We start from the raw sequence: 14236 nt of genomic DNA on the forward strand, positions 1-14236 counted from the left end.
ATCGGTGAACCTCTGACCTTTGGCCTTTGAATGCTCAGAATCAGACTTTCCTGAGCCTCATCAGGAGGCTTGGATGCTTTGAGATGGTGGCCAGGTACTGAGAGCTTAGATGTCTAGATGATTCTAATATTCTAGAGCAGATGTCAGCACACTGTGGCCTTGGTTTCAGTTCTAGCTCATGGCCCAGATCTAGCTCTGGGCCTGTTTTTATAGATGAAGTGTTTGGGACACAGTGACCTCGTTATCTGTCTACATACTGCTTTGGGCTGCTATCAGGATCTCACAGTGAGCATGAGCACTGACTTAGAGACTGCATGCAGGGCCAAGTCTGAAATATTAGACCTATGTTGTTAGCTATATGATAATGATCATATTAATATATAATTAATATTAACATATAATACTATATATGATACATATAATATCATTTTGTCAGCTCTGGTGGACCTGTGCAATCATTGGATCATCTCTTTTTCATAGCCCAGAAAAGGAAAGTTTCTGGTATGATGTAGAGATCTTAGGGACAAAAGTAGAACAAGAGGCTGTTGGGCAGGTGGAGAAAAGGAACAGCTCAGCCACTCAGGAGGGTTAGATTCACACAGGAAAGAGCCACTCCCTTTTCTCCGTGAATATACATAATTGAACATATGACCATCAAGACATGTATTTATAGGGCCTGGGGAGATGGCTCCGTGGGTAAAATGCTTGCCCCACAAACAAAAGGACCCAGGTTTGGCTCCCTAGAACCCGGTTAAAAGAGAAGTGCTGGTACAAACTCACAACTGCAGCGCTGTGGGTGGGAATGTGTGGGGTGGGGCCCGGGGAGCAGAAGCAGCTATATCCTGGGAACCTGCTCTTCAGCCAGTGTGGCTGAAGCAGCAAGTTCCAGCATCAGACCATGCCTCACAAAAAAACAAGGTAAGATGCTCAACATGGACCTCTGGCCTCCACATGTGGACTTATGTGTGTGTATGAGCACACACACAGTTTAAAAGTTTTATTATTCTGTGTGGCTGTGCCTGGACCTGAGGATATGTTTATGTACCATGTGCACACCTGGAGGTCAGAGAGCACTGGATCCCTGGAACCGGAGATCCTCTTTGTGGGTGCTGGGAACTGAACCCAGGTCCTCTGCAAGAGCAGTGGCCTCTTCACACTGGGTCATTTCTCTAGCCCTCCCCCCACCCCACCTTAAGGAAATATCTCTAGCATTAGGATTCAAATGCATAAATTTTTAACTATACATCATTGTCTGCATTGAAATGCACCTTGCACACCATTAGAAGGCATAGCGCCGCCTTGTGGTATCATCAGGCACTGACAGCATTGTACTGGTATTTCCTTTGGTGAGTGATCCCACAGGTATTTTTTGTTTTGTTTGTCCCTGTGATTATCAGTAGGATGAGCCAGCCCTGTCTCTCTTGGTGGTGCTCACCTTAACTGCTTTCTGTAATTACCTGGGACTGATAACAACAGCCTCCCATCCTGCAATTGCCTGTTTGCTAACAATGGCCTCACATCCTCTGTGAAGCACAGGGGGGCTCCTGTGCCAGCCCATTTTAAATTAAAGATGGTCTTCCTTGGCATTGGTTCCTCCACCATATTCCTTTTTAAAGTATTGTTAAATTTTCCTGACGGCTCACAAAGAGATCTTCATGTGGGCCTAGAGCGGGAGGAGTTCCTCAAGTGGACTCATCTCGGCGGTGGGCTCTCAGAAGAAACAGGCATGGCTATCACATAAACACACAAGGCATTTTACCCCAAGGGTACCCATGCCATTTATAAAACCATTTTGGCCACCATCATTATTGTTGTTATTTGATGCTGCAGAACAACCCCAGAGCCCCATACTGGGGACACTCCATGACACCTGAGCTACAGCCCAACCCCTGGGACACTCACCATCACTGAGTTACAACTCAACCCATTCTACAGTTCTTGATCTGTCTGAAGAGTTACTGTACTTGCTATTGAGAAGGGCTACATATTTGAATTTTCAGAATGAGATAACTTGCTTTGTTATTTATTTTTATAGAGGAACACACACACTCACACACACACACACACTCACACACACACACACACACACTCACACACACACACACACACACACACTCACACACACACATTTTTAGTATCCTCTGCCCTACTTTAAATCTTGTGTTGAAAGTTTTCTAAAATAATATCCCAGTCAAGTCTTGGGGCAGTTTTCAAGAATGACGTCCGGTTTGGTTCTACTAAGCACCCAGTGTTCGGTTTTCCAAGGTGGAGTATAAGAAGGACCTGGAAGGTAGTAGAGGTCACAGTATCAACTACTGTGAGACTCCCCAGTTCAGGAACGTGAGCAAGATCTCAAAATTCACCAGTGATGTGAGTTATTCCCAAGCCTTCTGTCTGGGCACGTTTTGTGAGTTGAGCTTCTGCACCTCCTGAGAGACGGTCTTGGTGACTACATCCTTGTGTCTTGGAGAAGCATGGCCTCCCAGGTGCATGATACCTTGAGTGTTGGTTAGGAGTGTCTTCTGGGGTTATTCTGCCTATTACCAAATGATGTCACAACCCCCGTATTCCCTGCTTGCCCGTATGTGGCCGAGTCCTCGAGGCAGGACTGTGTACATCACATCTGTCTGGCACAGTGGCTGTCCCTGGTGTGGAGTGCTAGCATGGGAGCCCGATGGAGCATGCAGTGTCCCCTTCCCTGTGACTGTGTGCTTCGGAGCTGATTTATGATCTCACGTAACCTTCATTGTCAGCTGGAGAGACACCGAACGTTAGAGTGCCACTTACGAATGTGAATCTTCTAGAGAAGTTTTGAAGACATGTTCATTCCACTTTGGTTTTCCTTTTATTCAATAGACAGCATTTAGGACAAGTCTCATTAGTCTGCATGGTTGCCATAGTGATGAACTTTTACATCATAAAATTTGGCAAAGATCAGGTTCTAATTTTTGTGCTTAATCATTCCTCAATATCCACAGGGGGTTGGCTCAGGACCCCCTTGGTAAATGCTACAAGCCTCATATCCTGAAGTCCCTTATGTAAAAACGTTGTAGTAATGGGACACAGCCTTTGCACACACAACTCCAGATTACTCATGATACTCAATGAAGCACAATTAATAAAAACTCAGAGACAGAAATTGGGGTTCAACCTGAAGACCAGAAAAGCAAAGCAGTCAGCCACTGGCTCTTGCCTCTACCTCAGTCCGAAAATGGTGATCCTGCCTGCAGGAAATCTCAGAATTAGACTGAGACTGAGAGCTGTCTCCTCCCTTCTTATATTCCTCTCTAGTGCTGGGATTAAAGGTGTGCACCACTACTGCCTGGTTTCTATGGTAAACTAGTGTGTCTACTGGGATTAAAGGTGTGTGTCACCACTGCCTAGTCTGTAAGGCTGGCCAGTATGTCAGTTTTACTTTTCTGATCATCAGGAAAGCTTTATTTATCAAAATACACATGAAATGCTGCCACGACGCAAGACATCAATGATGCTACATAGACAGTTTCGCTAGAATTGTAAGAGAAAGGCAGTAAGAGCAAAGCTTACTCATGTGTAGTACAGACACAGCCGTCCTCTCAGAGGTCTCAGTCTGTGCTTGGTTGAAGCTACAGATGCGGAAGCCATGGATACAGAGGGCTGACTGCCTGTAGACAATGAGGTAATACCACGCCCTGACTTGGCTTGTGGGCCCGCCACACTGTCAGGGCTCAGCCATTGGTTGTCCTCTGCCGGCTCCACACCTGCACGGTACATTTTCATACTGGAAAAGTCTGGTCAACTTAAAATTAAACGTGTAAAAATGAACAAACAGAACCAGTCTGCTTGGTGCTCCCCACGAGACCTGTTTCTGTGTGCTTGTCTGACTGTCTTTCATCAAGAAAAGTGTGTTCTTTTGAAATCTAAGTTGTTTCTTAAAGAGTTTATTTTTTTTTCAGTAGTGGAATTGTGTTTATTTTTAGTCTTAGACCATTAAGATAAATAGTTTACCTTCATCTAGTTGGGAAATTTTCATCAAAAGTTTAATATTTTTGTGTAGAATAAATATAAGGAGAACTACCAGACGCACCTGAGAGGCCACTATGAAGGAGTCGGTATGGACAGACGTATGCTTCACGCTCTCAGAGTTGGCAACCTGGCCAGCAATGTGAGTTGTGCTTAGGGTGATGGGAATCAGCTGGTGGGAAGAATTTCGCCAATTATTATTTTTTAACCTCCCCTTTAAACATTTGTAGGTTGTGGCTTGTGAAAAAGACCCGCACAGACCTTTAAATGTTAACCAATACAGTAAAAAAAAATGTATAAAAATCTCTTAAAGCTCTCGGAGCTCAGCTAAGCATGAGCTAGTGTTGCTGGGCTTGAAGGATTCATAATTGATCCAGGGTAACAAAACGCCCAGCTTCTGAAGGACGCTGTAAAATGAACGAGTGTGATTCCTCCTTGAAACATTGTGGGATCTCAAAGCTTTGACTCTGAGTTTTGCTTAGTTAGCTGGTAACTTTGGTTTTTCAGTCACTGAAGACAATAGTTAGAGTGATGGGGATAACCAAACCCTAGGGGATAGCATGGCAGCTCCTGCTCTCCCCTCAGCTTTCTCGGCCTAGTTCCCAGAGTGCAAACACCGGATTCTAAACCTTGGCGGAAGGAAGTACGCGGAGAAGACTGATTTCACGTTCAAACCATCTAAACATTGGGTTTCTTCTGCCTCAGTGTGCCAATGTTGACTGTTATAATATAACTGAAATATTCTGAAATTTTAAACTTTTCATTCATTTTCTTAGTTTATCAAGAAGCACTTTCATTGTAGACCTGTGTGCACGTGCTCATTTTAAACAAAAATGAGGGGTCTCGTCATTACAAAGACAGATTTAAATAAATGCACTACACGTGGAAGCTGACTAATCTTTGATTACTTAAGAATGATTTCAATTAGTCAAAGGCAAACGTGTGAACATAATGCAGTTTTCTTCCGAGGTGATGAAAGTGAATTAATTTTGTTCCCAATTATTTAGAGAAATATTTATGATATTCAGAAAAGGTCAGGGGAAAGTGGAAGCTGATCTCTCTTCTCTTTGGGTTTCAGGTTGCCTACAAGGCTGACTATAAACATGACATCGTGGATTATAACTACCCAGTCACTCTCACGCCATCCTACCAAACAACCATGAAACTGGTTCCCCTGAAGGAAGTGAGTCCTCCATTACTCTTTTATTCTATGACTCGCTGTGGAGCAAGGCATGGGCAGCAAGATAGGAAGGGAAAAAACCCCACCAATCTATAGGAGGTTTGGAGAGACTAGGAAAGGGGCCTGCCCCTCCTCTGGGAAGTCCATGCATGCATAACTAAAAACTCGCTTTCTGTGTAAAATACAAATGAGTCTGCTCTTGTCTTAAAAGTCTCCTAAAGTTCAATTTATCCTTGTAGAATCTGAAGAGCTACATCTGCTGAACACATAATAATTATTCCATAGCAATGATGACCTTTAAAAATTAGAACATAGTGTGCTGAAGATTAAGTAGATGTAAGTTCAGGGTGAGTGGTGGTGCTGGCTCTACCTTTCCTCAGGGGCGTACTAGCAGCAGACAGAGGAGGATGGGTGGGTGGGTGGGTGGATGGGTGGATGGGTGGATGGATGGTAGATAGATCTTTTAGTACAGTAGTGAGCCTACTTATAGTTTGGCATCCCAAACAAAATAATGCTATTAATTAAAATTATTATTTTGCTATCACAATAATTTTGTTATGTTTAGTATTGAAATTTTAGAAAAATATAGAAAAAAAAGTATAAAGAAAAAGATAGAGTAATTTGCTCTCTTAAAAATGAGTTGACCTAAAAGTTTGCCAGCAAAGGTGATCTTCAATTCACAGTCTCATAAGTAATTCTGTGAGCATTTTCTGAGTGCCCAGGGTGCCTTCCTTCTGTCCCTGTGGGCTCAGCCCAGCTCCAGGAACTGGCTGGCCTTTTCCCACTGGTAGATAGCCCCTTGCGTCTCCCTCTTTTGCTGAGGGTAAGATGTGAGGGGATTGAGTCAGCTAGATCCGAAACACTGTCTGGACCATCAGGAGATAAGAGCTGGTAAATGACAGCTTACTAAATGAGCTTCGCAAAGGCGAATGCAGCAGGGGATGAGAACCAGAAGGAAATAAGGGACCAACACTATGTGCCTCTTTTTCCCAGGAAGTTTGGTTAGGTTGCCTTGTTATATCCCAACGAAACTGAAACATCTTACTTTTGATTTCAAATACTCTTTAGGCTCCTTAGCAATTAAAAGTAAAGCGATGAGGGTGTATGCTTGCAATCAAGTTTTCGAGATCACGCCTAATAAATAGCATAGACAAAGGCATGGATTTCTACTACAGTTCTGTATTTCCGCTGTGACATTATCCACTACTACAGTTGCGACTGTAGGACTCGCCATCAAATTACACGCCTGAAATGTGGGTAGCTCAGAAAACTAGACTGCAGTGGAGACGGGGTTTAGAGATAGCATCGAAGCTGGTAACACACAATGCCGTGCCCAGGGTCATTGCTTGCTTGTGCCTATGTGGAGTAAATCAAAACATGGCATAAAAAGGGCTGCCATGTCTCATGTCACCGCAATCAGCTGGGCCCGAGTCGTGGCTGACATACAGATGTATCTTAACCTCCTTCCTCTTACTCTCTTGGCTCTGGTATATGTTTGAGCAAATTATTTCGAGTGTATATTATTAACATTCAGGAAGTTTGGGAAGCCCCCCCCTTTTTAAGAGAATTTGTGGTCTTGCCATCTGGTAGCCTTAAAGGTGGTAAAATAGCCATGAAATTAAATATAGTGTGGGTCCTTAATTATAGGGCACGCCTTCAGATGGATTTTTATAAACACTAATAGAATTAAAATGGGACTCGATGCTTAGCATGGAGCCTTTCAGAAGGTAGATTGAAGCAGTGGCCAAACATTAATGAAACTGGGAAGCTGTGATTAATCATGGAGGCTGTTAATTATGTCCTGCAGAGGAAAGTAATTGTGTTCAGTGGCATATTTAGTGCAGAATTATCAGGAAGGAATGTGCTATTTTAAAAATACAGTTTTTGTGGAGCTTTATCGTGCATAGTTCTGAATCCTAATAAGACTCCATTATGAGCTGATAATTTTCCCCTCTGAATGAGGAAGTCGTAGCACTGAAATCACATTAGAACTTGACATTGAAATGACTTTATATTCCCTAGTTTTTTCTATATACTCTGGATGCACAAAGTTTCTTCTCCTTGAATTATTAATGAGAAGCACAAAAATGATGGTCTCCAGACCCAACAGAGCAGTCGGCTCTGTGCTGGAAGCTCTGCAGTGCCCATGTGTGCTGCTGTAGAGACAGATTTGTCTGTCCTTTGTTTGCACATGGAACACATTTCCTGGTCTAAATATACAAGGGTTCTCACTGGGGAACCCCGATCCATCTGTAGTCGTCCCGAGCCTCCCAGAGCTTACAGAGCAAAGACCCAAGGGCCCGGACTGAGGACTAATTTGTCAGCTGGTCTGGAATGCCAATCATAGCTTTTACCCTTTACTAGCTGAGCAATCACTTCCGTTACCACCTTGGAAGGTCGGGATTATTGCAGGATGGTGTGTGGAGCCCTTGGAACCGTGAGAGCTGCATGGGAGAACCCTGTGTTGCCCATCACTAATTGGTATTGTCAGAGACAAGGATGACGTCAGGAAGGGACGACTTGGAATACACAGGTTGGAAGCCAGCACACCCACGGTTACTTCATGCATGACATTGTTTTTTGTTTTTTGTTTTTTAATAAAACTATGAACTTAACTTGCCAGCTGTCAGCATCACAGCAGACCTGGAGTGGGATGTGCTGGGAGACTGGGATTGCGATGGGTGTGTCTTTCCCAGAAGACAACACAGCCCTTTTTCTCTGTCTTCTGGCATTTACGTTCCTTCAGCTCTCTTTTCTGCAGTGTGCCCTGGGAGGAGATGGTATGAGTGTCTTGTTTATGGCTGCACATGCATCCATCACTCATTCTCAGCGTCTTCTGCATCCCCAAGATTCTGCATTTGCTGCCCTTTACTGGAAAGAGATGCTTCTCTGATCGAGGCCGAGAATAGTATCGTCTACGGCCAGAAGCATATATACTTAGGAATCAGCTTGGTATTATTTCAGCTTAGTAACTACTGTATTCAGTCCCCACCCGGGGCCTATGATCTCAAGGCATCACATGAGTCTTTGAGCTCTGCTTACACAACCAGGCATGGATTCTTTCCCATCCAATCAGAAGGCTGTACAAGAATAGATCTAGCAAAAGGCAGGCATGGAGTAAGACGAGTTAAGGAGTAGCCTGTCTATTCTGTTGAACTATTTGCTATGAATAGACTCAGGGAGACGACAGGGGTCAGTACCTTCAATTGTGCACCCACTGGAGACCACACCAGGAGCCAACTGATGCTTCTAGCCTGGTGGTTCCAGATGACCGTGGTTAAACTAAACGAGCCACAAAATAAAACCCCAAAGCATGAATTTGGGAAAGGGACTGGTGAGGATGGGGAGGAGGGGTTGGTGAGAATGGGGGCTGTGGGAAAGAGGGTGACTGGAACACATTGTACACAAGTATAAAATGATCAGGTAACAAAAATGATCAATCAAACACCTTGTAAAAAGAAATATTGGAAACCAAATTTAGAAATTTGGAGCGCTGTCTTTGGAAGTGACAAAATGCTGTGGAATTTTATAAAGACTGGGAAATTATTCAAGAAGCAACCCCGTTAATATTTGCTTAAGCCAGGACTTTATTTTTATTTTTAAAGTTGTCAATGACATGTGTATACATTTTCTGTATATGTGCTTTAAAACATGTATACATTGTTGGGCATCTAAGTTGAATGACTGAGTCCATTGGCTCGGAATACTGCAGTAGTTTGTTTACACAAGAAAGTGGACTTATTGCTTCTTGGTGACAACTGGAAAATAGGGTCACTGTGCGCCCCATGCTGGTCCCCGAGGCCATGTGAGGAGACCCAAGCAGAGGGGGCAGCGGGTAGTGCGACTGCCCTGGCCCACTCTGAGGTCCTGGGTGGGCTTGCCAGACTTAGGCACCCAGGGCACAGGGAGGCATCAGCAGGGAGTTGCCACTTTGAGTCACAGCTCGGCTTAGATATTGGCGGGACTCCATCAGCACGGGAGGCTTCTCAGGAAACCTGTGTGGGCAGGGCGGTGTCTAACTGTTCTTACTCTGCACAGACGCCATGTCTGTTGAAAGCAAGAATAAATGAGGAAGTGGATGAAGCCAGGCATGTGGGAAGGGAGATTAGGGATGAGTTTACTTCTTAAACTTTTCCTTGGATTTCAGGTGAATGAAATTGTGACAGTCGGTGGCCAGCCACCGCCTCATTTCTTTTGAGTTCACCTCTTGCTGCTCTAAGTAGGTTTTGAGGCTCTTGTTCACCTCAGCTCAGTCTTTCTCAATATTCTCTACCTTCAGGCTACAAACCTAGGCCTTGACTTCTTTTCCATGATCCCTTTCCTTCTGGGTCACGATCATGTGTATTTAGAGGAAAATGAACTGGTTGGTGCATGCGTTCTTGCGTACCAAGGACTGATAACACTTTACTCTTGGAAAAGTAATTTGCATTTTCAAAAATGAAATCTAGTAGCCCCAGTTGTCTAGAAGTAGGAAAGCTGGTAGCTAATACAAGAAGCTTTGCAGGGGACCCCAATGCCCTCTCTTCCAAGAAGACACTGAAATATGGGTGGTTTCTTTGGGGACTGTGGAAAGGTGGAAGTCAGGCCGAGCAGCAGCTGGTACACACGCTCAGGTGCCATCTCTCTGGTCTCATCAGGACCACCTCTTCAAGGGTCCCAGATGATGCTTCACATCTCACTCAACACACACATAGGGCTGAGGTCACTCAGTGGGAAAGAGCTCACCCAATGGGCACAAGGCCCTGGGTTTTTCTGTCTCAGACAGGGTTTTTCTGTGTAGCCCCGACTGTCCTGGAACTCACTCTGTAGACCAGACTGACCTTGAACTACAAAGATCTGCCTGCCTCTGCTTCCCGAGTGCTGGGATTAAAGACATGTGCCACCACCACAGGCCCATTTTTTTTTTAAAAATCACATCTCTTTTATGAAGTATTATACATATGGAAAAATTCTATTGAGTGTATATAGACACCTAGTTACTGCTGTTTATGAGACTCTTGATGTGGGTGCTGGGAATCAAACCCTGGTTCTCTGAAAGACCTGTGCATGCCCTTAACCATCTCTAGCCCCTTGGCTGTTTTATAAAGTGACCCTGTGTCTGTTTTCACTGGCAGCGAACCTAGGGATGGAGTTATTGGGACCGAGATATTGGTTTGTTCTCAAATGCTGTTCAGGATTCCAAGTGTTGTTACCACAGTCGTAACTGCACTATAAGTCCCCATAGCTACCCTGTCCTTGCCAACACTTACTGTTGCCAGTAACTCTGCTTCTCTCTCTGTGGGTGCGTATAGAAGGGCATTGCTTGTCTGGTGGATAAGGTAAAGATGCGCATTTCCTGTGTTCGCTGCTGAGTTAGCTTATCTCTGCTCCTCTCCCAGCTGTTTCCCTGCCCCGCTCCCATCTGTTGGCTTGGCACACCCACGGGTACACAGTTAACAGTCTTCATTCTGTCTCTAATTCCATGAGAATCACTACACGGCTGGGGAAGGGAGCCAGGCATGTCATAAAGACAACAGCAAGTGACATTCCCTGTGCCTGATTTTGCCTAGGTCAACTACAGGCAGAGCATTGATAAACTGAAGTACAGCTCAGTGACAGACACACCTCAGATTGTCCAAGCCAAAATCAACGCCCAGCAACTGAGTCACGTAAGTAACACATTCCCGCTCAGCTGGGACTTTTGCAATGGCTGTGAAGCTTCTGAATAGCTATCCTCAAGGATTTTACGTTTATTAATGCTGGGATAGCTAATAACAGCCATGAAAAGATGCTCCTCCTTTCAAACACCTCGTTATAGGGAAGGTCAGTATATGCTAAAGAAGAGTATATTGAAGTCCCAGGTACCAGCTTCAGTAACTACCTCTCAACTCACCCCATATCCTGCTTTGTCTGTGTGCCTCCCACTTCCCCACCTCCAGTATTCTGAAGAAAATCCAAGATACTTGCTAGTTTCATCTCTAGATATTTTCGTATGAATGTCTAAAACATAAAAAGAATGAAAAATGGTTTTGCAATTTTAATATAGAAAACAAAAAAAACCCACCTAATAATAATTCCAACTGTCACCAGTGTCCCAGGTCCAGGGTTAATTTTTGAGCAACGCTCCTCACAGCTGGCATTGAAGTCTTCCGGCAGAAATTACCAGTCTGCTGGGCAGGGGCGGTGCGCACTTAATCCCAGCGCTCCGTTCAGGAGGAGGAGGCAGGCAGATCTCTGTGTGTTCGAGGTCAGCCTGGTCTACAGAGCTAGGGCTATATGGAGAAACCCAGTCTTGAAAATACAAAAGACAAAAAGCAAAAAAAAAAAAGAAGAAGAAGAAACAATTCACCTGTTTGTTTGCCTATTTTGTGCACATGTGATTTAAAATGTACTTTTTTGAAATGTGCATTTGATAACCACACATTATCAGTTATTACTACCGACAATGCAGTGTTTTGACATCTGGTGCGTGGCTAGCCTGTGTGCAGCACACCTGCACAGCAGCCCACTAAAAATGCCTCGCAAACTCACAAACTCGGATGTGCCTGGGAGTTGTTTCATTTTTTATTTGACATCTTCAATCTGTTAAATAAACCATTCCCCCAAATTATAGGTTTTCTTGTAAAGGGCCCTTCTCAGGTGCTTCTCCCAGGGATGGGAATCAGAAGGAGGTGGCTTTCCTCCCGCTGTGGACAAACCTTGCAGATGTATTATAAATCCAACAGGCTAATTACCGGGCTGACTACGAGAGAAACAAGCTAAACTACACTTTGCCCCAAGATGTTCCTCAGCTGTTGAAGGCCAAGAGCAACGCCAAACTCTTCAGTGAGGTGAGAGCAAGGTGGGAAGGGCTCGTGAATGTGAAAAAGCAAAACAAACAAACAAACAAACAATCCCAAATGAAGGGGCTCTCCTCCCAAAGAAGGAGCTTTTCTAGGGTGTTCCTTAGAGCATAATTTAGAATGTTGTCAGTCCCTGGGGATGAACTGTTCATAGCAATGCAGTTCTTGTGTGGACACATGTGTGGCGTGTGAACACACACCCTCAGTATCGCCACTGTCACCGTCCTGGTGCCGACTTTGTGTGGGGGAATTTTAAGTGTCAAGAACATTCTTTATCTGATCAACAAAGACACAGGAAGTTTCCGGGGTGGCTGTACCTAAGTCACTGGTCTAGATGGAATTTACGGGGCAGAAGAATTAAAGACAGGGCTTTCTGCAAGATTTTTCCTATGTTGAGGCAGAGGCTATGGCAGCAAAAATGTAATGAGTGACCCACTACAGCGTGGCATTAGCATAGCTCCTGCTGTTTGGTGGCACGGGTTTCCATACGAGACGGATGGATTCGGGAGTCACCTTGGTCTCTTATTATTTGTGTGATCCCAGCAAATATCTTCAGCTTCCTTCCCCTCAGCCTGTGTGAGGATTTGTAGTTAGCCTCTACCAAGCGTGCAGGACGGGACCACACAAGCTGCTACCAGGCAGCACCCGTTCCTTGCATCTTGGCAACATTCACCGGTTTAGAATTTGTCTTCATGCTCCACACCCAGCAGCCCCGAAAACGTTATATGCATTTTGAAATTGGTTTGCCCCAGCTCAGGGATGTAATTGCCCAAAGTTACAGGACCAGGCAATGGGGGCTTTTCTTTGTCCTGTCCCTTGGGAGTGGCACTGAGGACCAGTAAGCTGTGTTAGCCATTACTGTGACAGTCTTGACAATACCAGCCAAGACTCCCCTGCCTGCCAACAATGGAGGAAACCAAGTTTGCTTTAAAGAAGAAAACCTCCCAACCTCTGGCAGACGAGAGGGAGGGGCAGTGAATCCCACTCACCTGTGTTTTTATTTGTCAGGTGAAGTACAAAGAAGGCTGGCAGAAGACAAAGGGGAGAGGATTTGAAATGAAGCTGGACTCCATGTCTCTGTTGGCTGCCAAAGCCTCGGGGGAGCTTGCTAGCAATGTAGGTTCTTCTCGTTAACTCAGAGATGTATGAGGAACGGTTCCAGCTCAAGCCAGCCGCCTGCTGGAAAAAGAATGGCTGATAGCACTGTAAACACCACAGTACTTTAATCTTCCTCTGGGTTTGAGAAAGATGAGGGGCTTTCCCCCCCAGAATTGTTCTCTTCCAACTTATTACAGTCAGAGTCCCGTCTACGGCAGTTACTCTCTTGTTCACACGAGACTTTCTGCTTCCTCTCAAGATTAAATACAAAGAAGAATATGAAAAAGCGAAAGGCAGAGCCCTGGGAACCACCGACTCTAAACTTCTGCACTCTCTGCAGGTGGCCAAGATAAACAGTGAGGTAAACTTCCCCTACCCCGGCCCTGACTCCAAATGACAGGTGCGCTCCTGGGCAAAGCTTCTTTGTGTCCCCTGCGCCTGCGATGCTTTTCTTCCTGGGCTCCTATGAGCCCAAAGCATGGTGTTCTTTAAAAGTATGTGAGGTGTATGGCCCCGAGGATGACAGCATCAACTGATCAAGGCTCATAGGTCTTGAACACATCTGTTCATGCCACAGATGTCTGCTGGGACTCTGGAGCTGTGAGAATGAACTTCTCACAAGTCCCCCCATCACAGGACTCAGTTCAGAGGGGAGCGTGTCTTAGACCATCCTTCTGCTGTTATAACAGAATGCCAGTGATGGCTCTTTGTGGAGCAAGAGCTTTGCTTGGCCACGTAATTCTGGAGGCTGGAAAGTCCAAGGATGTGCAGCTGCATTTAGTAAGGGCCTCATGTTGCAGAGGATGAAAAAATGTGAAGGGGAACCGATGTGTGTACAAGAGAGAGCACATGATGGCCTTGCTTTCTATCAGGAACAGCTGTTCTTATGGTAATGAATCCAGCCCAACAAGAGGCAACAATAATGTGTTCATGTGTCCCAAAACACAAACTCTTCTACTTGGCTCTGCCACCATCACCACTACCACCACCATTACTACACCACCACCACCACCACCATCACCACCACCACCACCACCATCACCACCATCACCATCACCACCACCACCACCACCATCACCACCATCACCATCACCACCTCCATCACCACCACCATAACTACCGCCACCTCCTGTTG

The 14236-nt window shown here is 45.0% G+C and overlaps 1 protein-coding gene across 6 annotated transcripts in view; it reads left to right on the plus strand.

Annotated features, from left to right (window-relative positions):
* Nrap (nebulin related anchoring protein) overlaps nucleotides 1–14236 on the plus strand; it is a 74106-nt gene that overhangs the window by 16991 nt on the left and 42879 nt on the right. For 4 of the 6 annotated variants that reach the window (XM_048424359.3, XM_085694126.2, XM_085694129.2 and 1 more), the window contains exons 12-18: nucleotides 2266–2370; nucleotides 4037–4144; nucleotides 5081–5185; nucleotides 10732–10830; nucleotides 11887–11991; nucleotides 13012–13119; nucleotides 13361–13462. In XM_048424359.3, the coding sequence (XP_048280316.3) occupies nucleotides 2266–2370; nucleotides 4037–4144; nucleotides 5081–5185; nucleotides 10732–10830; nucleotides 11887–11991; nucleotides 13012–13119; nucleotides 13361–13462 (732 nt within the window). The remainder of the gene's footprint in view (nucleotides 1–2265; nucleotides 2371–4036; nucleotides 4145–5080; nucleotides 5186–10731; nucleotides 10831–11886; nucleotides 11992–13011; nucleotides 13120–13360; nucleotides 13463–14236) is intronic. The other 2 variants (XM_085694127.2, XM_085694128.2) reach the window with 1 other exon arrangement.

The sequence above is a fragment of the Myodes glareolus genome, chromosome 7, assembly GCF_982192425.1.
Source record: "Myodes glareolus chromosome 7, mMyoGla1.1, whole genome shotgun sequence".
Classification (NCBI taxonomy): Eukaryota; Metazoa; Chordata; class Mammalia; order Rodentia; family Cricetidae; genus Myodes; species Myodes glareolus.